The sequence below is a fragment of the Hypanus sabinus genome, chromosome 9, assembly GCF_030144855.1.
Source record: "Hypanus sabinus isolate sHypSab1 chromosome 9, sHypSab1.hap1, whole genome shotgun sequence".
NCBI lineage: Eukaryota > Metazoa > Chordata > Chondrichthyes > Myliobatiformes > Dasyatidae > Hypanus > Hypanus sabinus.
The window spans coordinates 4,148,062-4,174,171 of NC_082714.1; the positions used below are offsets into that span (position 1 = coordinate 4,148,062).

At 44.8% G+C, this 26,110-nt stretch overlaps 2 protein-coding genes across 10 annotated transcripts in view; one reads left to right on the forward strand and one right to left on the reverse strand.

The window, feature by feature from the left end:
• Window positions 1-20,624, forward strand: part of telo2 (TEL2, telomere maintenance 2, homolog (S. cerevisiae)) — a 34,488-nt gene extending 13,864 nt beyond the window's left edge. For 3 of the 7 annotated variants that reach the window (XM_059978877.1, XM_059978879.1, XM_059978880.1), the window contains 12 exons: window positions 3,377-3,465; window positions 5,779-5,865; window positions 6,220-6,308; window positions 6,502-6,593; window positions 15,295-15,411; window positions 16,807-16,878; window positions 17,327-17,503; window positions 17,767-17,858; window positions 18,109-18,205; window positions 18,442-18,506; window positions 19,310-19,425; window positions 20,105-20,624. In XM_059978877.1, the coding sequence (XP_059834860.1) occupies window positions 3,377-3,465; window positions 5,779-5,865; window positions 6,220-6,308; window positions 6,502-6,593; window positions 15,295-15,411; window positions 16,807-16,878; window positions 17,327-17,503; window positions 17,767-17,858; window positions 18,109-18,205; window positions 18,442-18,506; window positions 19,310-19,425; window positions 20,105-20,208 (1,197 nt within the window). In that variant the 3' untranslated portion in view covers window positions 20,209-20,624. Of the gene's footprint in view, window positions 1-3,376; window positions 3,466-5,778; window positions 5,866-6,219; window positions 6,309-6,501; window positions 6,594-15,294; window positions 15,412-16,806; window positions 16,879-17,326; window positions 17,504-17,766; window positions 18,206-18,441; window positions 18,507-19,309; window positions 19,426-20,104 lie in introns of those variants that run through there. The other 4 variants (XR_009513856.1, XM_059978878.1, XR_009513858.1 and 1 more) reach the window with 4 other exon arrangements.
• Window positions 20,625-20,758: 134 nt separating this feature from the next.
• Window positions 20,759-26,110, reverse strand: part of LOC132399012 (SEC14-like protein 5) — a 63,423-nt gene continuing 58,071 nt past the window's right edge. For all 3 annotated transcript variants that reach the window (XM_059978883.1, XM_059978881.1, XM_059978882.1), the window contains one exon: window positions 20,759-23,481. In XM_059978883.1, coding sequence (XP_059834866.1) covers window positions 23,376-23,481 — 106 coding nt within the window. In that variant the 3' untranslated portion in view covers window positions 20,759-23,375. The remainder of the gene's footprint in view (window positions 23,482-26,110) is intronic.

A 26,110-nucleotide genomic window follows, 5' to 3' on the forward strand; every position in this document is an offset into this window, starting at 1 on the left:
AGACCCTATCTTATCCACCTCCACCACTGTTGCCAGCAGCCCATTCCACACACTCACCACTTTCTGCATTAAAAAAAACTTAACACCTGACATCTCCTCTGTACCTACTTCCAAGCACCTTGAAACTGTGCCCTCTCATGTTAGCCCTTTCAGCCTTGGGAAAAAGCTTTTGTCTATCTACACGATCAATGCCTTTCATATTATTTACAACCTGCACAGATTGTGGTCTTCTGGTTAGGAAGTCATAGATCCCATTGCAGAGAGCCACGTTCTGAAGCTTATCGATCAGGACTGTAGGAATGATGGTGTTAAACGCTGAGCAATAGTCAACAAACAGCATTCAGACATCGGTGTTTGTAATGCCCAGGTAAATCTCTCACCTCTGATCGTAAACCTATGTTTGTAGCACACCTCCCTGGGAAAAAGGCTAGAATGGTGAGGGGAGGGGGGTAATAATAAATAAAAGAAATGGACCCTGAACACATACACATTTACAACTCAATCATACTTAATTTTACTTCTGTATAAGGAGAACAACATTCTGAATTAGAGGTGCAAGGGGATTTGGGAGTCCTTGTGCAGGATTCACTAAAGGTTAACCTGCAGGTTGAGTCAGGAAAGAAGGCAAATGCAACGTCAGCATTCATTTTGAGAGAACTAGAATGTAAGAGCAAGGATGTGACACTGAGGCTTTATAAGGTATTGGTCAGACCACACTTGGACTATTGTGAGCAGTTTTGGGCCCTTTACCTATGAAGAGATGTGCTGTCATTTGAAATGAGTCCAGAGGAGGACATGCATATAATCCTTGGGAATGAAAGGGTTAACGTATGAGAAGTGTTTGATGACTCTGGGCCTGTACCAACTGGAGTTTAGAAGGATGAGGGGAGATCTCATACAAACCAATGAAATATTGAACGGCCCTAGACTCTGGATTTTGGGAAGATGTTCCCTGTAGCGGATGAATCTCAGACCAGAGAGCATAACCTCAGACAAGGAGACATCCATTTGGAACAAGGATGAGGAGAATTTCTTTAGTCAAGAGGGTGATGAATTTGTGGAATTCATTGCCAAGGGTGGCCATAGAGGCTAAGTCATAGAGTTGGAGTATATTTAAAGCGGAGGTTGATTGGGTTTTGATTAGTCAGGGCGTCAGAGGTTGTAGAGAGAAGGCAGGAGAATCGGTTGGGATAATAAATTAGCAATGATGAAATGGCAGAGCAGACTTGATGAGCTGAGTGGCCTAATTCTGCTCCTATGTCTTATATCTTATGAATTCTGAACAGAGATTATGGATATTGACTATTTGGTAAACTATGTATGTTTTGATTCCTTTCTTGCAAGAACAATCACCATTCATAATACAGATGTTAAAATTTAATAGAATCTACAAGCTGACAACTGATGATGCTTTCAAATTAGTAAAGTTACTTTGTTAGATGATGTGTGTGCCTTGGGTCGCTGATCTTGTCCCCAGACTGCTACTGTGCAAAGAAAAGTTATCTTCAAAGACCTTTCTTGCCTTGGCTGTCTGCTCTCTATCTGCAGTCTGTCCTTACCTGGATATTATGTTAATCCTTCCACACTAGCTCTGCTGTATGATAGAATGTATTTTCTAGTAGGAGAATCTAGACTGAGGACAGTGAATGCTTTAACTAGTCGGTTGCCCACTCAGGATGAAGATGAGGTGAATTAATTTCTCTCAGGGATGGTGTGTCTTTGTTTTTAATATTGGTAAGGCAAAGATGAACCAGTTCTTGACAAACCAGGGGTGGTAGGTGTTAGTTCTGGAGATGATGTCTAGAAGATTTTCAGGAAATTACGTTGCAGTTTTACAAAACTTTAGTTAGGCTGAAGCTGGAGTATTGCATACAGTTCTAGTCACCCATTATAAGAAGGCTGTTGAGGTTTTGGAGAGGGGGCAGAAGACATTGACCAAGATATTGCCTGAATTAGAGGGCATGTGCTCTAATGAGAGGTTCAACAACCTTGGGTTGTTTTCTCTGGAAGGGTGGAGGCTGGCAGGAGGTCTGATAGCAGTTTATAAAGTTTTAAGAGGCATAGATAGAGTAGACAGACAGTATCTGTTTCCCAGGGTTGAAATGTCTAATACCAGACGGCATGCATTTAAGCTGAGCAAGGTTAATTTGAAAGGAGATATGAGGGGCAAGTTTTTACATAGAGAGTGGTGGGTGCCTGGGTGGTGATAGAGGTGGATACACCAGGAACTCTTAAAAGATGTTTAGACAGGCACACAAATGAGAGGAAGATGGGAGGAAATGGACATTGTGTAAGCTGAAGAGATTAGTGAGCCAATTGATTATTAATTTAATTGGATTGGCATAACATTATGGGCTCAAGGGCCTGTCCTGTGCTTACTAGTCTTTGTTCTGTGTAAGTCAAGATGAGACATAAATCCCATGGTCACAGCTGTGTTATTAGGTGTTCAGAGTGCATGTCACAGGGTCAGTTTGTACCAGCAAGCAATGCAGAGAAGTAACTACAACTAAGTAGTGCAAAAACTGACCAAAAATATTGAGATAGTGTTCATGGATCATTCAAAATCTGATGGTGGAGAGGAAGAAGTCGCTCCTAAAACATCGAGTGTGTAAACAGCAACTACACTAGTATAGAACCAAACATATCGCAAGTTACTAGCAACAGGTGATTGTGTAACATCTAACCAAGCATAATGTACACTAATGCTGACACAGAACAACATATTAAAAGCTCGAAGTAAATTTTATCGTCAAAGTACATATGTCACCTTATACAACCCTGAGATTCATTTTATTTTGGGCATACTCAATAAATCTATAGAACCATGACCATAACAGAATCAATGAAAGATTGCCCAACTAGGGTATTCAACCAGAGTGCAGAAGACAACAAACTGTGCAAATACAAAAGAGAGGAAATAATACATAAATAAATAATATTGAGAATGAAATGAAGAGGCCATGAAAGTGAGTTCATTAGTTGTGGGAACATTTCAGTGATGGGGCAAGTGAATCTAAGTGAACTACAATTTGAAGCCTAACTGAACATAGGTTGTTAAAGTGGTTAGTGTGGAGATGAGGTGGGGCAGGCTGGATGGGCTGAGTGCCTCCTCCCACCCACTCCCGATCTGCAGTCACACTCAGGTGGACAGTTGGGACTGACCCCTTCACTGCATCAGTTGCAGTTTGTAACAAGCCCTGTTGTCCTTGCCTCATTGCGTGTGGGTGGGGAGTGTGCACAGTTGTGCAGGTCATTACACACCCATGTAGTCACACACTTTGCTCTTGCATCATTAATTTAGTCACCCCTTTTCCCATGCCCACATCGTTCCTTGTCCTCCACAGCAGCTGATGAGTTGTACTCTCTGATCTTTCAGTATGAGGACGATGATGAGGTGAGGGAGATTCGCTCACTCTGCACTCCGAGACCCCTGTCGAGCTGGGAGAGCCCCCCACAGCCACACAGGTACTCAGAATCAGAATCAGGTTTAATATCACTGAAATATTATGAAATTTGTTGTTTTGCGGCAGCAATACTTTGCAATATATAATAATAAAAAACTATAAATGACAGTAAGTATATTTTTAAAAAAATAAGTAGTGCAAAAAGGGAGCAAAATAAAGCAGTGAGGTGGTGTACACAGGTTCATTGTTCATTCAGAGATCGGACAGCAATGGGAAAGAAGCTGTTCCAGAAATGTTGAGTGTGTACATCCTCCTCAATAGTAGCAAAGAGAAGAGGGCATTCGCTGGGTGATGGGGGTCCTTAATGGCAACATGCTACTTTTTAGAGATACTGCCTTTTGAAAATGTCCTCAATTGTGGGAAAGCTAATGCCCATGATGGAGCTGCCTGAGTTTACAACTTTCTGCAGCTTTTTCAGTAGATTTCTTGCATATTGGTTTTCCATTTGCTGTGACATGTTCATTGGTGTAGTTCCCTTGTAGAAGGATTAGGTTAACAGTGGTCTTCTGCAGGCAAAATCTGGCCTGCTATTTTCTTGAAAGTAATCCTGTAATTCACAGTTCCTCTAAAACAGACCTTTTGTTTCCAGATATGAAGGTAAAACATTCAATATATCTTAGCCTTTGCTTGTTTCGGGCAGCTCTTTGCAACAGAAAACGTTTTATTGAATTTCACTATCATTTACAAATCTTACAAATGCTACAACATGACATTTACTGGCGAAATCTGTTGACTCATCAACCTGCATAGAGAAACTGTTCTTTTTCAGTTTATCACACAACTTCTTCAGCATCATGTGACGTCATCAATACATCAAGTTATCATACTGTTTGAAACTGAAGCCTTTTCAATTTCTCATACTGCATCTTATCCTAACAGAGGGTTAATAATATATAAAAAAGAATGGCATAATAAATAACTAAATGGGAAAAGAGTAAAAAAGTATGAAAACTTGACAATACAGTTCACTTCTAACCTACACAATCGCAATTTTTACAACAGCAGCAAAGTAGCAGGCCAGCAGCTGAGTCGCAACATGTAAAAATTCCTTCTTTAGATTGAAAATTGCTCTCCAATTTTCCTCTACACCGTTGGAGCTTGCTCGCTCCCATAAGTCAGTCGGTGGCGGGTAAGTGAGAGGCTGACACCACAGCCCAAGTTGGGTGAGTCTATTCAGTGCACAGAAAATGCACTTCATGCTCCTCATCTGCCGACTGTCCTCCCTCTGTGCAATCCAGTTTCTCACCAATTATCAGCCTACTGTCCTTGCCTCCATGCTCGTCAATTATCAACTGACCGTCCACCCCTCTGTGCAATACAGCGCTCACCAATTATCAGCCTACCGTCCTCCCCTCAATGTAGTACAGCGCTCACCAATTATCCAAGGCCTCCCCAAGCTTGCATCAAAAACAGAGAATTAATATGATCCTACTGCATACTGCCATTCTGGGCTGAGAGACCTCTAATGAGATTGTTAACAGGGCTGCTTGGTCACTGTCCACCATTGTGAACGCTAGTTTCACATGTCGTGCGATTCAAAAAATTATGTTTAGTTTTTAAAATCACGATCTCTCGCAGAACACTGGTTGAGAAATCCTGGTCTAGAAGTGTCCAGAGTCCAGAGAGACATGACACTTGCTTTCTGCTGGATACGTGTTTCTTTGGCTCAGGATGCAATGAGAGGGAGTGTGGTCACTTGATCACACCATGGGGAGGTTCCACACTCTCTCATTCATTGGTCTTTAAACTCCCTGTAGGGAAGAACTCACCCATTTGGATACAAAATAAGAGATTGATCAGCCCATCATGCTAGTGCTGGCCCTTTTGAAAAGAGTTCTCCATCTGCCCTTTCTCTGCTGACTTAGAGTCATATTGCACAACACAAATAGGTGCTTTGGCCCATCTTGTTCATGCTTAAATGTTTTACTGCCTTGTACCATTGGCATGTGGCCAATAACCATCCATACCCCTCCCATCCATGTAGAAACTTCTCTTAATTTTAAATTGAACCCAAGTCCGGCACTTCCACTGGCAGCTCATTCACATTCTCACTGTCCCGAGTGAAGACGTTCCTCATCAGGTCCCCCTTAACTATTTCACCTTTCATGCTTAAACTCCACGTTACTGGCGTTCCAGCTAATCTCTCTGCCCGACATCCCTTACAAGGCACCAGGATCCACGATGCTGCTGAAACCAGCCAGCACTGGTATCCTCTTAGGATTTCTGCCTGTTTCCCCTCCTCCAATATGAAGACTTCTCACCGACATCTACTGCCCAGAGGTGAAAGCATTGATTGGCTCTGTTCCCTTCCTAGAAATGGTGAATCGCAGACAGACACCAGACAAGAAGCAACTGAGAGCAGAGGCAGCAACCAGACAGAGACCGAATCTGAGTTAGACAGGTTGGAATATGAGTTTTATATCTACCCTGCCTCATACCCGCTTCTCCCCTATCCTTCGGCCCTCCTCTCTCTTTTGCCCCCCACTCACTTTTCTCCACTATCCTGTCCCTATCTGTCCTGCCCCCACCTCTCTCCCCTCCTGCCCCCACCCATTCCTCTCCCCTTCCTGCCCCCTCCTCTCTCCGCCACTCCTACCCCCGCCCATTCCTCTCCCCTTCCTGCCCCCTCCTCTCTCCACCACTCCTACCCCCGCCCATTCCTCTCCCCTTCCTGCCCCCTCCTCTCTCCCCAACTCCTACCCTGCACTCTTGCTTACTCTCCACTCATTCTCCATTTTCTCCCCTCTGCTGACAGTGATGATGAGCTGGTTCCCTACGACCTGTCTGCAGACTCTGAGTTGTGTCGCAGTCAAGCCCCGGTGTATGTCGGTGACTGTCTGGAGGGTGAGCTTGCCCCACACGGGGTAGGGGGGTGGGGGGTGGTGTTGGTGTCTGTATGTCTGGGCCACGGGAGGGGGAGAGGCTGTGTGTGTGGAATGGAGGTGATAGGGGTCTGGGAGAAAATGGAGGGGAAGAATTTAACTGCCATCGCCTTCCTGGCACTGTGTGAGCTGTACCCTCCCTTCCTCCCTTGCAGTACTGCTGGCATCGGACAATCCCGAGAGGGTGGAAGGGAGCTTGAAGATCTTGGAGGACCTGATCAGAAAGAACCCAAATGCAGCCAGAGAGGTGAGGAGAAAGAGTGTCGTGACTGACTGAGACTGAGCCACGCAGTAACCGGGGAACGTATTCACGCAGTGAATCTGACTCTCCTGACGCAGTCACCACAAAAATAACAGTGAACAATTTTGATTGCTGTAATCACCTATAACATTTGGAATATAGTCAAAGCAACTGAACCATGAATATACATAAGAAATAGTCCATTCAGCCCATTGTGTCTGCTCCGCCATTCCATCATGGTTAACTTATTATCCCTCTCAAACTCATTCTGCTTTCTGGCCATAACCTTGATGCCCTGACTAATCAAGAACATATCTACCTCCAGTGACTTGGCCCCCACAGTTTTCTGTGGCAATGGATTCCACAGGTTCACTACCTCCTGGCTAAAGAAATTCTCCTCTTCTCTGTTCTAAATGAGTGTCCTATTCTGAGGCTTTGACCTCTGGTCCTAGACTCTCCCGCTATGGGAAACATTCTCTCCATGTCCACTCCATCTAGGCCTTTCAGTAGTCGATAAGTTTTAATGAGATTTCCCTTCATTCTTCTAAACTCTAGTGAGCACAGGCCCAGAGCCATCAAACGTTCCTCATATGTTAACCCTTCTATTCCCAGAATCATTCTCCTGAACTTTCTCTGGATCCTCTTCAATTCCAGCACATTCATTCTTAGATAAGGGCCCAAAACTGCTCACATTACCCCAGGACAGCCTGACCAGAGCCTTATAAAACCTCAGCTGCACAAACATACAATTATATTCTTGTCCTGTTGTTATAGTCCAGATATACAGAATTACATATTTACAATGGCAGCATGTACCAACTAGTGGAATCTCTTTGAATATTCAGTAGGGTGTCTGTTCCAAAAGCCTCGAGTACAAACTGCACACACCTTGTTACAGTGAGGGATGGCTCCATGAATATAAAACTAACCAGAAGGTTAAACAAGAAGAAAGATCTCTGTTCTGAGCTCTGTATTAAGTGCACAAACTTTTAAATATATCTCTTTTAATCACTGTCACTGCAATCTGCTGCATGTAATTTCTCTTTCAGCAATATACTTTTAAGTCAACTTAATGAATAGCATATTTCACAATCTTTTGAAAGATTCAGCAGACTTAACTCTCAAACAAGCAGGTATGGCACCTTTAGGCAGATGAAGGTTCATCACTGTGGTCAGAAGTAAGGTAGGAGGGGAGGACTTCGAGCCAGGCTGAAACACAAAAGAATGAGACCTCCTCTACCAACAATCTTGTTAGCAAATGTGCAAGGATACAAGGGCAAATTGCCCTTAGCATATAACTTTTAGTACCAGAGGTCCCAACACACTAGACCGCTGTTTTATTAAGATAAAGAATGCCTACCATTCCATGCCCAGACCGCATTTCAGGAAATCTGATCACTTGACTGTCCCTCTCCTTCTGCATACAGGTGGAGCCTAAAGAGCAAGTCTCTAGCTATTAGCAGAACCAAGAGGTGGTCATAAGACATAGAAGCAGAATTAGGCCATTTGGCCCATCGAGCCTGCTCTGCCATTCAGTCATGGCTATCCTTTTTCCCCCTCCTCAGCCCCACTCCCCAGCCTTCTCCCAGTAACCTTTGACGCCATGTCCAATCAAGAAACTATCAAGACCTACCTTAAGTACACCCAATGACCTGCCCTCCACAGCTGCCCGTGGTAATAAATTCCACAAATTCACCACCTTCTGTCTAAAGAAATTTCTCCGCATCTCTGTTTTAAATGGACTTTCCACTATCCTGAGGCTGTGCCCTCTTGTTCTAAACTCCTCCACCATGGGAAACATCCTTTCCACATCTACTCTGTCTAGGCCTTTCAACATTTGAAAGGTTTCAATAAGATCCCCCCTGTCCTTCTAAATTCCAGTGAGTACAGACCTACAGCCATAAAACATTCCTCGTATGATAACCCTTTCATTCCCAAAATCATCCTTGTGAACCTCCCTGATCCCTCTCCAATGCCAACACATCTTTTCTTAAGTGAGGAGCCCAAAACTGTTCACAATAGTCAAGATGAGGCCTCACCAGTGCCTTATAAAGCCTCAGCATCACATCCCTGCTCTTGTATTCTGGCCTTTTTGAAATGAATGCTAACATTACATTTGCCTTCCTCATCACTGACTCTACCTGCAAGTTAGCCTTTAGGGTGTTCTGTACAATGACTCCCAAGTCCCTTTGCTTCTCTGAATTTTGGATTTTCTCCCCATTTAGAAAATAGTCTGCACATTTATTTCTACTTCCAAAGTGCCTGACCATGCACTTTCCAACATTGTATTTCATTTGCCATTTTCTTGCCCATTCTCCTAATCTGTTTAAGTCCTTCTGCATCCTACCTGTTTCCTCAACACTACCTGCCCCTCCACCAATCTTCGTATCATCTGCAAACTTGACAACAAAGCCATCTATTCCATCATCTAAATCACTGATATACAACATAAAAAGAAGAGGTTCCAACACTGACCCCTGCAGAACACCACTACTCACTGGCAGCCAACCAGACAAGGGTCCTTTTATTCCCACCTTCTGCCTCCTACCAATCAGCCAACGCTCTAACCATGCCAGTAATTTTCCTGTAATACCAGGGGAGACAAAGGAGTGACTACAGGATTACTTCACGTCTGTGGACTGGACCGTGTTCAAGGACTAATCTGTGGATCTAAATAAATATACCATGATTGTCACAGACTGTATTAAAACAGTTGTAGATGAGCGTGTCGCCACAAAATCATTCAGTGTCTTCCCCAATCAGAAGCCATGGATGAGCCATGAGATCCACAATCTGCTGAGGGCCAGATCAGAAGCATTCAAGGCTGATAGCCAAGAATAGAACATAGAATAGTACAGCACAGTACAGGCCCTTCAGCCCACAATGTTGTGCCGACCCTGAAACCCTGCCTCCCATATAAACCCCCACCTTAAATTCCTCCATATAACTGTATAGTAATCTCTTAAATTTCACTAGTGTGTCTGCCTCCATCACTGACTCAGGCAGTGCAGTCCACGCACCAACCACTCTGAGTAAAAAAACCTTCCTCTAATATCCCTCTTAAACTTCCCACCCCTTACCTTAAAGCCATGTCCTCTTGTACTGAGCAGTGGTGCCCTGGGGAAGAGACAGTGGCTGTCCACTCTATCTATTCCTCTTGTATACCTCTATCATGTCTCCTCTCATCCTCCTTCTCTCCAAATAGTAAAGCCCTAGCTCCCTTAATCTCTGATCATAATCCATACTCTCTAAACCAGGCAGTATCCTGGTAAATCTCCTCGGTACCCTTTCCAATGCTTCCACATCCTTCCTACAGTGAGGCAACCGGAACTGGACACAGTACTCCAAGTGTGGCCTAAGCAGTTTTATAGAGCTGCATCATTACCTCGTGACTCTTAAACTCTATCCCTCGACTTATGAAAGCTAACACCCCATTAGCTTTCTTAACTACCCTATCTACCTGTGAGGCAACTTTCAGGGATCTGTGGACATGTACCCCAGATCCCTCTGCTCCTCCACACTCCCAAGTATCCTGCCATTTACTTTGTACTCTGCCTTGGAGTTTGTCCTTCCAAAGTGTACCACCTCACACTTCTCCGGGTTGAACTCCATCTGCCACTTCTGCATCCTATCAATGTCTCTCTGCAATCTTCAACAATCCTCTACACTATCCACAACACCACCAACCTTTGTGACGTCTGCAAACTTGCCAGCCCACCCTTCTACCCCCACATCCAGGTTGTACACTACTATTCATAACCCTCCAATCCGAATGTACTCCCTCCACCATGACCCTTTGCTTTCTGCAGGCAAGCCAATTCTGAATCCACCTGGCCAAACTTCCCTGGATTCCATGCCTTCTGACTTTCTGGATAAGCCTACCCTGTGAAATGTTACAAGAGGTTCAGATATGATCTCCAAAAAGTCATCTCACAGGCAAAGTGGCAATTCCAGGCTAAACTTGTATCAAATACAAGTGTTTGCACCTCTTATAAGTTTAAATCAAGTAACATTTGCAATAACAGAGCGTACTGACTGGGAATCCAATACTGTAAAAGAACTAGATAGGATAGAGTTTATCAAATGTGTTCAGGGAAGTTTCCTTCACCAGTACATAGAAGTCCCAAAGAGATACTTGATCTCCTATTAGGACACGTGACAGAAAATTGTGTAGGGGAACACTTTGCATCTAGGGATCACAAAGCCATTAGTTTCAAAGTAAATATGCAAAACAATAGTTCTGGTCTGCAATTTGAGATTCTGAGTTGGAGAATGGCAAATTTGATGGTCTCAGAAAGGATCTGGCATGTTGGATTGGGACAGATAGTTCTCTGGCAAAGGTGTGCGTGGTAAGTGGGAGGCCTTCAAAAGTGAAATTTTTAGAGTGCAAAGCTTGTATATGACTGCCAAATAAAAGGTAAAGATAACAATTCTCTTGAGAGGCTTGGTTTTCAAGATATATTGAGGCCCTAGTTAATTAAAAAAAAAGGGAGGTACATAGCAGGTTTAGGCAGGTAGGAACAAATGAGGTGCTTATGGAGTATAAGAAATGCAAGAGAACTGAAGAAATCAGGAATGTTAAAAGAAGGCATGAACTTGCCTTAAACAAACAAGGTAAAGGAAAACCCTAAGGGAGTTTACAGAGATGTTAAGAGCAAAAGGAGTGTAAGGTACAAAATTGATCCTCTGTAAAATCAGAATAGTAAACCATGCATGGAGCCAAAAGAGATGGGGAAGATCTGTGTCTGTAACTACTCAAGACACAGAGTCTAAAGAAGTAAGGCAAAGCGGCATCAACTTCATGGACTGTATACAGATTACAGAGGAGGAGGTGTTTGCTGTCTTGAGGCAAATTAGGGTGGATAAATCCCCAAGGCCTGACATGGTGTTCCCTTGGACACAGTGGCAAGTGCAGAAATTGTTAGGGCCCTAGCAGAGATATTTAAATCATCCTTAGTGACAGGAGAGGTACCAGAGGATTGGAGGATAGCCACTGTTGTTCCACTGTTTAAGAAAGGCTCTAAAAGTTAATCAGGAGATCATAGGCTAGTGAGCCTGACATCAGTAGTGGGAAAGTTATTGGAAGGTATTCTAAGGGACTGGATATATAAGTGTTTGGATAGATGTGGACTGACTAAGGATAGTTAGCATTGCTTTGTGTGGGGTAGGTCATGCCTAACCAATCTTACAGAGTCTTTCGAGGAAGTTACAGAAAAGTTGATGAAGGCAAGACAGTGGATGTTGTCTACATGGACTTTAGCATGGCACTTGACATGGTCCTGCATGGAAGGTTGGCCAAGAAGATTCAGTCGCTCAGCATTCAAGGTGAGGAGTAAACTAGATTAGACATTGGCTTTGCGGGATAAGCCAGAGTGGTAGTACAGGGTTGCCTCTCTAACTGGAGGCCTGTGAGTAGGGGAGTGCTGGGTCCATTTTTGTTTGTCATCTATATCCACAATCCTAATGATAATGTGTTGAACTAGATCGGCAATTGTGTGGGTGACACCAAGAATGAGGGTGTAGTGGACAGTAAGGAATACTATCATAGCTTGCAGTGGGATAAAATGGGGCTGAAAATGGCAGATGTTATTTAACACAGACAAGCGCAAGGTGTTACACTTCGGTAGCACCAGCCATGGTAGGTTTTACACAGTGAATGGTAGGGCCTTGAGGTGTGTGATGGGACGAAGGGATTTGGGAATACCAGTCCATAATCCATTGAAAGTGGCGTCACAGGTAGATAGGTTTTAAAGAAAGCTTTTGGCACATTGGCCTTCATAGATCAAAGTGCTGAGTACAGGACATGGGATGTTACATTGATGTTTAAGACATTGCTGAGGCCTAATTTGGAATATTGTGTGCAGTTTAGGTCACCTACCTATTGGAAAGGTGTAAATGAGGTTGAAAGAGTACAGAGGAAGCTTACAAGGATGATGCTAGGTTTGCAAGATCTAAATTATACAGAAAGATTGAATAGATTAGGATTTTATTTCTTGGAACGTAGAAAATTGAGAGATTTGATAGAGGTATACAAAATTATTAGGGGTATAGATGGGGCAAATGCAAGCAGACTTTTTCCACTGAGGTTGGTGAGACTGGAACTAGAGGTCATGGGTTAAGAGTTGAAGGTGATAAGTTTAAGGGGAACATGAGAGAAAACTTCTTCACTCAGAAGGTGGTGAATGTGTGGAACAAGCTGCCAGCAGAAATGATGGATGCGAGCTTGATTTCAGCGTTCAGGACAATTTGATAGGAATATGGAGTGCTTTGGTCCCAGTGCAGGTCAATAGGAGTAGGCAGTTTAAATGGTTTGGTACAGACTAGATGGGCCAAAGGGCCTGTTTCTATATTGTCCTTTTCTATGACTCAAAGGGTGGTGAATCTGGACTTTGTTGCTACAAGTGGCTGTCGAGGCCAGGTTTAAGGCAGATGTTAATAGGTTCTTGATTAGTCTGGGCATGAAAGACTATGGGGAGGAGGCAGGAGAATGAGGTTGAGAGGGAAATAGATCAGCCATGATTAAATGGTGCGGGACAAAAGATTTTGTCCAAATCTTTGACAAACTTCTATAGATGTGTAGTGGAGAGTATATTGATTGGCTGTATCACAGCCTGGTATGGAAACATCAATGCCCTTGTATGGAAAATCCTACAAAACAGGTAAAGCATTGAGTACATCTACATGAACGCTGTCACAGGAAAGCAACATCCATCATCAGGAACCCCACCGCCCAGGCCATGCCCTGTTTTCACTGTTGCTACCAGGAAGGTGGCACAGGAGCCTCTGGACTCACCACCAGGTCCAGGAACAATAATCAGAATCAGGTTTAATATTACTGGCATGTGTCATGAAATTTGTTGTTTTTGCATCAGCAGTAGAATCCAATACATTGTAAAAGTGGGATTAAACTGAATTACAGTATATATATATATATATATATATATATATATATATATATATATTTATATATTATATAAATGTAATAGTTAAATCATTAAATAGTGCAAAAATAGAAATAAAAAAGTAAAAATAAAAAATTGTGTTCATGGGTTAATGTCCATTCAGAAAGCGGATTTCTGAGGGGAAAAGCTGTTCCTGAATGATTGGGTGTGTGCTTTCAGGCTTCCATACCTCCTTCCTGATGGTAGCAGTGAGAACAAGTCATGACCTGAGTGATGGGGGGCAGGTCCTTAATGATGGATATCACCTTTTTGAGGCACTGCTCCTTAAAGATGTCCTGGATAGTACAGAGGCTAGTGCCTTTGATGGAGCTGACTAAGTTTACAACTTCAATCCTCTGTAGTAACCCATATCAGACAGTGATGTAACCAGTTAGAATACTCTTCATGGTACATCTGTAGAAATTTCTCAGAGTCGCTGGTGATGTACCAAATCTCCTCAAACTCAACAATCAGGCTCTTGAACCAAAGGGGATAACTTCGCTTGTCCCATCGCTGAAATGTTTCCACAACCCATGGATTCACTTTCAAGAACTCTTCATCTCTTGTTCTCCACATTTGATTATTATTTCCTTTTGTATTTGCACAGTTTGTCATCTTTTGCACGCTGGTTATACACCCAGTTGATGCTATTATGGTTATTGTATTTATTGAGTAGGCCTACAAGGAAATGAATCACAGGGTTGTTCAGAAGCCCGTTTGTTGCAGGCCACAGTCTCATTTCAGTGCAGAGACAAGTAAACCTCATGGAGTAGTGATCTACACTGGCCCATCCTTTACCTCTGGCCCTGACATCCTGACCTTTTCAGTCTGGCCTGACACTTAAATCATCCAAATTTCAGGTCATTCCTTACTCTGCGACCCCTGCCTCAATTCATCCTGAACCCAACCTTTCCAATTCTGTTCAGTGCTTAAATTGATCAAATTTCGGGTCTTTCCTCACTCTCAGGGCCCACGCTCTGCCTCAACTCTCCTCAGTTCTGCTGCATCGAATTGCCTCCAAGTCCTCTCCAGCAATGGCCCTATATTTGCTCATTCTATCCTGTTGAGCCTGGACCCTGCTATGCCACAACCGTTCTGCACCTTCGAGACTTCGGTTCGTGCTGCAAGATGTCAGGGCATATAGGTGATTCAAAAGCTCGACTCAGAAGTCACAAGCTTTTGTTTTCAGTGTACATTTACCAGAAAAAGTGTGATTAATAAAGAATGTAGCTGACTTTCACCAGCCCCATCTGAAGCTGGTTATATATGGTGACATATATATACACACATTTTTATCTTTATCTTTGTAAGTTTAATTTTGAAGTGGCAGAGACACATCTCTAACAATGCGGTAACAGCAGGAACATTCATCTATAGTCTGTCCCTATGGGACAGAATCCGAATGTCCCACACCCACTGATTAGTTTCACTAGCTACGAAGTTGGAAGTTAAATTGTGAACAGGTTTTATTTCCTAAAGACTGGTTCTCATTTTAGTTCATCCATAATTATGCTTTCCATGAACTTATAACTCAAGAGTGACCCCTAACACCAGGATGTCCAACTTGTATGAGTGTGTGTTTGACAGGCAGGAACCTGAGCTCTGGGGTTAACTCCTCCCTCAGAGTCTCTCACACCCAGGAAGTGTCCCATGGAAAGGGGTTGTGTGGGTGAAAGGTGGGGTTTGACCCAATGAGAGGGATCTTTGTGGCTGTGCCTCCTGTGTCACTCTCCCATAGGTCCCATAGGTCTGCTTTCTGCCCATAGGTCAGTGTGGAACTCACCAAGGTCCTGCTACACCTTGAAGACAAGTTCGGCATTGTGGGATTCACTGGATTGCGGCAGCGGGCACTGGTGGCCCTGACTGTAACCAGCGTGGTTCCCGTGAGTATCGGGTGGGGTGTGGTCCGTGGGCCTGAACCATAAACTGTCTGCCATTGAGCCTACTGCCCCGAGACCCAGCCCTCACTGTCCACTCCCTCTCACTCTTTACCCTTGAACCAGACTGGTGCTGTATGTCCAGTTTCCTCTCCTGGTTCTTCATCCACAGCCTAATTATCAGGATCATGTTTAATATCACTGGCATATGTCATGAAATCTATTGTTATGTGACAGCAGGTCTTTGTAATACATAATTATAAATTATAATAGGACATGTAAATCTGTGTGTATTTGTATGTGTTTTTTTAATATGTATATATAAAAACCAATAACACACAAATAATTATACTACTACTCATCAATACTGAGTACACCATCTAAACAATCACAGCCGAGGTTCAAAAAAGTATGTGATAAAAGTCTGGGGTAATGCCTTCTACAAAAGCTGTTTGGAGTCAGGTGTTCCAGTCAAGGAGATGAGATTGGAAGTGTGCATTGTAAAAATGCCCTACCCTATAAAAACACAAAGTAAATGCTCTTCTGAAGAAGGATCTGTTTATGTGCACCATGCCTCAATCAAAACAACTTTTAGAAGAAGAATTGTAGAGATGCATGAAGCTGGAAAAGGCTACAAAAGACCACCTAGATATTCCACAACACTTCTGGAACAATGTTCTGTGGACAGATGAGACAAAAGTTTTAACTTTCTGGCAGAAATGTACATTGCAATGTTTGGAGAAAAAGGGCAAAGCACACCAACACCAAAATCTCATCTCAACTGTGAAGCATGGTGGAAGGAGCTTCATGGTTTGGCGCTGCTTTGCTGCCTCAGGATCTGAACAGCTTACAATTGTTTGAAGGAACAGTGAATTCAAAATTCTGTCAAGACATTTTACAGGAGATTGTCAGGGTAGTGGAACATCACCTGAAGCTTAATAGAACCTCCATTTGATGGAGGTTCCTGCTGCTAAAGGAGGTTCAGGCAGTTATTATGTACAAGTGTTCACACACTTGTTCCAGCCTGGACTGTGAATAATTAAATATGTTCAATAAAGACATGAAAAGTTCAATTGTTTGTGTGATATTAGTTTAGGCAGATTCTCTTTGTCTATTATTCTAACTTAGATGAAGATCAGACCACATTTTATGAGTAACTAATGAAGAAAAACAGGTATCTGCAAAGGATTCACAAACTTTTTTTTGCAACTGTGTGTGTGTGTGTATACAGTTTTTCTCATTCGTTCATTCCTCTTGTCTCAATCCTGCTGCCCTGACACTCCCCATGTCCCTGAACATCTCCAGTGCAACAACAACTGGGCAGTGTTTATTGAAGGAGAATGGGGGGAGGGAACACATCTATACAGAACTGCTGTTTCACCTTCTGTCCCTCAATCACAGGTCACTCAGTACCTGACCTCAGAGTTCTACGCTGTGAACTACAGCCTGTCCCAGCGCATGGACATCCTGGATGTAAGTAATGGTTAGAATAATAGTTTACAGTGCCAGTGATGACCGTTCGGGGTTCAATTCCCACCGTTGTCTGTATCTGTGCATTCTCCCCGTTAACTGCATGGGTTTCCTCTGGGTGCTCTGGTTTCCTCCCACATTCCAGATGTATGAGGACGGATTAGGGCAAGTAAGTCTGTGGGTATGCTATGATGGCACAGGCAGCATGGTGACATTTGTGGGCTGCCCCCAGCATATCCTCATAATGTTGATTGTTGATGAAAATGACATGTTTTGCTGTTTTTTTCTATGTATGTGTGACAAATGAAACTAAACTTTAATCTTTAAAGTATTTGTGCACCTTCCCAGGCAGTCAAACTGACCTGCGCACACTGAACCCCTGCACTAACTGTCACACTGACCGCTTGTGCTGAAACCCCTCTGATCACTGGCTATCTGTGTCTGTGTACAGGTGCTGGTGCTCTCTGCCCAGGAACTGGCCCAGCCTGGACCTGCAGCAGGCAGCCCGTCAGACGAGAGCGCAGACCCGTTCCTTCAAGTCCAGCACAGGGTGGCGTCCGACCCCAGCCGGCACTGGAAACAAATCATCGAGCAGAGGCTGCAGAACAAGACCCGTCGCTTCAGTAAAGTGGGTCGGGATGGGCAGACAGCTGTAGGCACCGAGGGGAGGGAGAGGAGTGCTGGGGTAAAGTGTCCCCCACCTGCATCAGGTTCTGAGAGGGACAAACGCAATTCCAAGCTCCCCTAGTCTCTCTGTTCCTTCCCCCAGCAGAAGAGGAGAGGTGGTGTCGGGAGGGAGGAGGTGGAACTGGGAATGGAACCTATGTCCATGAGTGGGGATGGGAGTTGAACACAGGCTTCCCTCCAGCTGATGTTACTGCTCTTTGTCAGGGCTGGTTGAAACCAAGACATCAGGCATCTCCCAACCGTCTGGGTCCAGTGGCCGGACATTTCTTCTTCCCCTTGATCAACAACTACGACAGGTAACAGCAACTGACCAATATCCGCCCGTCTCCTCTGCCCTTACCCAATGAAGTTACTTCAATCAACGCAGCTGCCTAGAAGGGGTCGAAATTAATGAAGAAGGGTGGGGGTGGAGCATATTGACGTGGGGGAGGGAAGGGAAATTTAGTGAACATCAGGGGAGGGGCTGTGAGGCAGCAGTTGGTAAATAGAGTATGGGTCAGTATCAGGACTAACCTCTCACCATTTACCCCCAACCTCACGACCCAGACCTAAGGCTGCCTACGACTTCCTGTCAGAGCCACTGATGCTGGGCCGTCTGACCCACAGCCTTGCTGTCTTGGTGTACCTGTCCGTCAATGTGCCGGTGAGAAGGTTGGGGAGGAAGGGCAGCTTTGGGTCTGGGGCCAAGATTAAAACGATGGGGGTGGTGGGTGAAGCAGGTGTGACTGGAGAATGTGGGTGCTGTCGTCTGGTGGGGGTTGCTCTCTCTGTGGTTGGGGGAGTGGGGGAGGGAACTCGGGGGAGTGAGATTGCATTTCAGTGGGATGCCTCTATCCCAACGTCTCTCCTGTGCTGACAGTCACCTTTGCCCTCCCATAGATCATCATTTCCATGGGCATGGCTCTGCTCGGATTTACCTGGGCCCTCCGTTACCACCCAGACACGTAAGTAGCTGGTCATCCTTCAGCCCTTCCCTCCCTTGCTGTAGTCTCTGCTCATCACCTCCTCTGGTCGTCTCCTCTCACAGCCACAGGACATTGATCCACGGGAGGCTTCACTGGTCACTGCTCTAGCTGAACCTTGGCATAGTGACAGGCAGACAGACCCATTCTGATCTCTATTTGCACAGAGCAAGGGTCAGTCATGTTCAGACTGCAGAGATTCGGTTGAGAAACATTTTCAAATCCACTCTGCGTCCTTGGGTCCACTTTCGAGTGTGTTCCCTAGATGTGGGAACTCCGCCCTGGTTCCCTGGGCTCAGGATCACTAATCCTATTTCCCTATGCCATTTTGTCCATGGATGGAGGAGCACCATCTCACATTTCATCTAAATATCCTCCAACTTGATGCATGAACATTGGTTTCTCCAACTTCTGGTAATTTCTTCCTCCCTCCTTTTCTCTTTTTGCATTCCTCATACTGGCTCCCATCTTATTTTTTCTCTTCTGCTCACCTCTGGTTCCCCTCCTCCTTCCCTATCAGATTCCTCCTCCTTAAACCCTTTACCTCTTCCATCTATCACCTCCCAGTTTCTTATTTCATTTCTCTCCTCCCTCCACCCACCCAAGTCTCACCTATCACCTACCAACTTGTTCTCCTTCCCTTCCTCTTACTCTGGCTTCTACCCTCTTCCCTTTCCATTCATGAAGAAGGGTCTCAGCAGAAAGCATCAACTGTTTATTCCCTTCCTTCGTGCTGCCTGACTTGCTGTGTTGCTCTAACAGTGATGCTGCCTTTCCCACCTCAGGTACGTCCGGCAGGGAACACTCTTTGGCTTCTCCTCCTTGCTGCTGACCATTCCCAGCGACCGGCTTCTGGCTGATGTTCCTGATGAGCTCCTGGAAGCAAGATCTTGGCTGGCAGGTGAGTTTTATGTCCCGGGCAGTGAAGGGTTAGTGCCAGTCCCCTGGCACTGAGAACTGGCTTGGGCTTGAACTGGGGATGAGAGCAACAGGAAGGGAGGGTGTCTGGTAGTTGAATGGCAGTATGCATCATCTGCACAGAGGAAACAATTCCTCACCTGCCATACCATCAGCTTGCTGCAGTGAGCTGTGAGGGCTGCCTTCTCTCCTTGCCTCAGAGGTTCACAGGCACAGAGTCACACACCATCAACTTTGACCGCCAGGACGGCTGGCTTCCCTGTGACCATAGAGATGCAACACTGTTAAAGCCCCAGTGACCCAGGTTCAATTCTCACCGACTGGCTTTCTTCCTGGTGTTTCCAGGTCACATGGGTATAATTGGGCAGCGCAGGCTCATTCAGCCAGTAGGGCCTGTTACCATGCTGTATCTCTAAATAAATATAGATTTTTTAATAAAGGATTGAGAATAAATAAATAAATAGAACAGATAAATATAAAATAAATAATTTTTTAAAAATAGATTTTTGCATTTTCTGCTCTACACTCTGCCATTTCTGAAGGTGCCTAGGTGGTGTTGTAGCACTGCACTATACCGTGACTCTCTGGCCCCAGTGCCACAGCCACACCTGCTGCAGATTCATTCATTCATTCATTCATTCTCCCTCTCTCTCCCTCCCCAGACGTTGCAGAGAATGATCCCGACGCTGAATGCCGCCGGCTGGCTCTGCAGAACCTCCTGCTGATGGAAAACCTCAAGAAGAACCTCGGAATCTGCTCAGAGTAGGTGGGCCCCTCCACGGGCAGGACCCAGAGGGGAGTAGTTCTGTGCCATTACCAGGAGGAGCCAGTGCGTCCCGGGGATGGTACTGGTGGCCTGTAAATGCAGATCTGGATGGTGTGACATGAGGCAGTGAGTGACTAAACTGCAGTGGAAGCTGAGAGCCCCGAGCGACCACGTCTCCTGTGTTGGCAGAGGCGGGTTAGTGTCATCTGGCCGTCTGTGTGTATACTTGGCAAGGACCGCTGAGCCCGAGGAGTCTTGGTCCCAGAATTTGGAAAATCCCCTCGTACTGAACTCTCCTGCTGCTCCAGGAGTGACAGGACTGGGCGGCAGCTTTGAACCCAACCTACTGACTGGCAATGACTTCTCACACCACTGGGCACGTTTAAATCCTCAGTAAAAAGAACGTTTTGTCTGTTGTGTAACTATGGTTTCTCTGTGTGTGGTGCTGCGGGAGGGCAGACACAGTCCCAGCGTTTAACCGATTTGGCCGTGGGTCATTGGCTCCCTGCCCTGCACGTCACACTGATTGGACTTCATTCTTCTTATCTTGTCATTTCAAACAATGGACAGAATGTTCCAGAAACAAAGAGATTTATTTCCATCTTTACAAAATTAACAGTGCTTGCTAATGGCCAATTGCACCCAGCGTTCCAGTTCATTCCCAGGCCTGGGTGACATTCAGAGTGGAAGGAAACACCGCTCACAACCTTTTGAACAGGATCTGGTGTCACAGAAACACATCTAAGGGAGCGATCAGTTTACAGACCAACCGTTCCGAGCTTCAAATATCATTCCCCCAGGAGCTTAAATCGATCGCGTTTTATCCACGTCTCAAAGCCCCACTGAATGTAATCATCACAGAGAAATTAGAGGCCCTGTTGTTTGAACTTTGTGCTGCTTGAGGTTATAAGGAAGCAGGGCTGCTAGAGCACAGGTTAGTGTAAACCTCTCTCACTGCCAGGAATAGGTATTCATCCCATGATGTTGCAGGGCAGGACACCAGGATCTGTGTGGGATGGTCAGAGTTAGGCTGTCAGATAGTGTTGCCCTCACCCTTGTCAGGGGTTAAAGGATAAGACCTAGATAGTCTGGACATGGAGAGGATGTTTCCTGTGTGGAGCCTAGGACCAGAGGGATGTCTTATTTAGAACAGAGATGAGGTATTTCTTTAGCCAGAGGGTGGTGAATCTATGGAATTCATTGCCACAGACTGCTATGGAGGACGTAATTGAGTGTATTTAAAGCAGAGGTTGGTAGGTTCTTGATTAGTCAGGGCATCAAAGGTTATGGGGAGGAAGCATGAGAATGGGGTTGTAAAGAGAAAATAAATTAGCTGTGATGGAATAAGCCAAATGGCCTACTTATGGTCTTAAGATAAGGAACCAGATCCGGTGAAAAAGGCAGCAAGTTCCAGCCTCAGCCACATCTCATCAACAGTTTCAGGCACCCGCCATCTCCCCATCCAAATGCATGAAGCTGTCCCACCAACTCCAAGATGGACAGGAACGGGGCTGTCAGGCAATGAAAGGGGAAGCAGGAGGCCTTGCCCACGTTCGTATACAAGAGTTCACATAAATATTAAATCTGCACATTTCTTATAAAGGTGTAATTCCAATAAATAAAACCTTACTTTACAGTACAAAGTTAAAAACATTAATGAGATTTAAATGGGTTAGGCAATTGCACCGAAAAATGAAAATCAGTGACATATCCCAGAACGCATTCAGATAAGATAAAAGCTCACTGTCATACAGATGATCTGGAGACAGCCTCCTCTTTCCCAAAATTAAATTCTGCCAGGTTTTTAAACAATCACTCTCACAATATTCTCATTGCAATGTGCCTGCCATATGCTCTCTCTGTAAATGCAAGGCTTGACGGTGATTATTATGTGGAGGATCCCACCATCCACTACACAGCAGCTATATCCCTGTAGCAGGAAATCAAATTAACATGGGGGGTGCTCAAGATGTCTAAAGTCCTCAGCAGAGAAACTAACCATGGGGAGGGGAATTAACAAACCACCCCTTCGCCTCCTGCCATTGTGGTTGAGTTTTCCTTGGAAAAGTGGCGAGGGTTTACCCCATGGCTGTAGCAGTCACCAGCCACAAGGGTCAAAGGGATTGATAAAAAATAAAGTGACAGAGCTGTGCATTTAAAATCCACCATATGAATCAGGAAGTAAAGAACACTGTGGTAGGCAGTGACGGCACCAGATGCAACTGCAGTTCAGTTCTCATGAAGGCTAGGGCAAAGCTCATAGATTCAATGCTGGCCTGGATAAATGAGACAGGCTTTGAAACGGAGAGGCCCCAGGTCTGCACACACTAGAAACCAGTTTTCATAAATTTGCATACAGCATCTGTGTGCCCATAACTGGATTCCTGGTGTTCCAGGGAGACTCGGACAGAACTCACAAATGGACTGGATTCCAGTGGAAATAGTTGGAAGTGTGATAAACAAGATCACAAAAGGATCTGAAGTTAAAAAGTGAAGCCACTTTATTCAGCACAGAGAGAGAGTCTGATAGTTGGGCAAGTGGATTTAATAAGCCAGCACATCACCTTCCAAAGAGAGGTAGATCATCCCTGATAAAGTAGTAATGGAGAGAGGAGTGAGTATGGATAGGGTCAGTGGGAACCAGTCGGAACTGTTACACAGCTGAGTTCTCCCAATCAGACAAGCGGCTGAAAAATGAATGAGTATTCAATATCGAACATAAGAGATTCTGTAGATGCTGGAAGTTCAGAGCAATACACACACAGTACTGGAGGAGTTCAGCAGGTCAGGCAGTATCTATGGAGGGGAATTCCTTTCCACAGATGCTACCTGACCTGCTGAGCTCCTCCAGCATTTTGCCCCTGGGTATTCTATGTTAAGTGTAGCGGAACAATTTGTCCCTGACGAGTGGGTGAGTTGTGAAGTGCCTTGGTGTTGGACAAACAACACCTGAGCAGGGCAAGGATGTGCTGAAGTCAGTCCACTGCACCCATTCAGCCTAGAGTGTGACATATACGACTGAAGAGGCCAAAGTCACTAGATGTCCCGTCCCCAACCATTGTAAACACACGAGTGTGAGGTTTGGACTGGCGTGGAGCGTGGTGGAGCCACCGCTGTACCTGACCCTGAGGTAGTTAGCTTTCCTCATGTCGCCATCAGCAGGGCCCCTACCTGGAGATGAGGGAGCTGCTGTGCGACTGGCTAGACGAGGTAGTGGCAGCACTGAGCTGCGAGAAGCCGCTATGACAAGACTCGAGACTGGACATGGAGCCCCTGCAAAGATTCAGAATTATTGATCAGACTCATGTACGTCAAACTATACCGTAAAATGCATTAATTATGTTAACCATCAAGATGACCTAAGGATGTGCCAGGGGCGGCCCACATGTCACCACACAGTAGTGCCGACACACAACAACAGCAAATCAAGCTCCTTTCCTCCCTTTGCTAACCCACCACCTCAAACATACTTGCAGGATGTGGGAAGGCAGTGTTCCTAACGACTGCAACTGCGAGAAGTTCATCCAGCTGCAGCTTCTAACAATCTGCATGGGAACTGGGTGAATTCCAGATCACTCAAGAGACTGAGGGGGTGATAGATAGGACATATAGAGAGGTAGTTACACCCAAGGTGCAAGAGACTGGGTGACAGTCAGGAAGCAGAAAGGGGTTAAGGAGCCAGTGCAGGGTACCCCTTCAACAACACTTTGGATTCTGTTGGCAGGGTTGACCTAACAGAGGAAAGTCACAGCGGTCGGGTCTCTGACACTGAGTCTGGCTTTGCAACTCAGAAGGGAAGAGGCACACTGTGGTGATAGGGGATTCGTTAGTTAGGGGAACAGACAGGAGTTTCTGTGGGCGAGAACGATATGTTGCCTCCCAGGTGCCAGATCTGTGGCACGGGTAGCGAGTGGAAGGGTGAACAGTCATGGTCCACATAGGTACCATTGACATGGTTGACAAGGACAAGTGACGAGGTTCTGCATAGGGAGTTAGGTGCTAAATTAAAGAGCAGGATATCCAGGGTTGTGATCTCAGGATTGCTACCTGTGCTACATGTTAGTGAGGCCAAAACTAGGAAGATTATACAGTTTAAAGAAGCTGATGTAGGAGGAAGGGCATAAGATTTCTGCAACATTGGACTCTCTCCCAGGGAAGCTGGGATTTGTACAGATGGGATGGTTTGCACTTGAACTGGAGGGGGACTAATATCCTAGAAGGAGGGTTTGTTAATGCTGCACAGTGGGGTTTAACTAGAGTTGCAGGGGGATGGGAACCAGAGTGCCAGAACAGTTACTGGAGAGTTTGTGAAGGCAAATGTTGGTAAGATTTCAGACAAAGTCAGAAATCATGAGGTTGAACATGGTGTGACTAATATCCTGAACTGCGTATATTTCAATGCAAGAAATATCATAGGAAAGGCGGATGATAGTGCTGGAGATGAGGTGGCTGGTTTACAGAGGCATTGTTTAGTGAAGAGATGCTGTTGATAGGGCAAAATTGCAGTCAACGTGATGAGTTACAACATCAAAGACACAATCGGAAAGCATGAATACAGGACTGATTTTGTTATATTTGAATGTGCTCAGTATACGGAATAAGGTAACTTGCAGCACAGTTACAGATTGGCATGTATGATGTTGGAGGCATCACGGAATCATGGCTGAAAGAAGATTATAGCTGGGAGCTTCATATCCAAGGATACACATTGTATCAAAAGGACAGACAGGAAGGCAAAGGGGGTGCGTTCCTCTGTTGGTAAAAAATGGATTTAAATCATTAGAAAGAGGTGACATGGGGTTGGAAGTTGTTGAACTATTGTGGATAGAGCTAACTGCAAGGGTAAAAGGACCCTGATGGGAGTTGTATACAGACCCCAGACAGTAGTAAGGATGTGGCCTACAAATTACAATGGGAGATAGCATTTTTGGAATGCATTTTCTATGTTACAATAGTCATGGGGGACTTCGATATGCAGGGGGATTGGGAAAATCAGGTTGGTGCTGGATTCCAAGAGGGGGATTTTTGAGAATGTCTGTAAGATGGTTCTTTTTAGAGCAGCTTGTGGTTGAGTCCACCAGGAATCAGCTATTCTGGATTGAGTGTTGTGTAATGAACCAGAATTAATTAGTGAGCTTCAGGTAAAAGAACCCTAGGGGAAAGTGATCACAATATGATCGAATTCACCCTGAAATTTGAGGAGAAGAAGCTAAAGTCAGATGTATCAGTATTGCAGTGGAGTAAAGGGAATTACAGAGGCATGAGAGAGGAGATGGCCAGAACTGACTGGAAAAGAATATTGGCAGGGATGATGGCAGAATAGTAATGGCTGGAACTTCTGGAAGCAATTCAGAAGGCAGAGCACATAAACATTTGAAAGAGGAGGAAGTATTCTAAAGGCAATATGGCACAACCATGGCTAACAAGAGAAGTAAATCAAAGCCAAAGAGAGTGGATATAATAGAGCAAAAATTAGTGAGAAGTTTTTAAATACCATCAGAAGGCAACTAAAAAAGTCATTAAGAAGTTAAAGTAAGGTAGCCAGTAATGTTAAAGAGGATACCATAAAGTGTATAAAAAATGCAAGAGTGGATATTGGACCACTGAAAAACGATGCTGGAGGGGTTGTAACAGGAGACAAGGATACAGTGGACAAACTGAATAAGTATTTCGCATCAGTCTTCACTGTAGAAGACACTAACAGTATGGTGTTAGAGGTCATGAATTGTGTGAAGTTACCATTACTAGAGAGAAGGTTCTTGGGAAACTGAAAGGTCTGAAGGTAGATAAGTCACCTGGACCAGATGATGTACACCCCAGGGTTCTGAAAGAGGTGACTGAAGAGATTGTGGAGGCATTGGTAATGATCTTTCAAGAATCACTAGATTCTGAAATGGTTCCA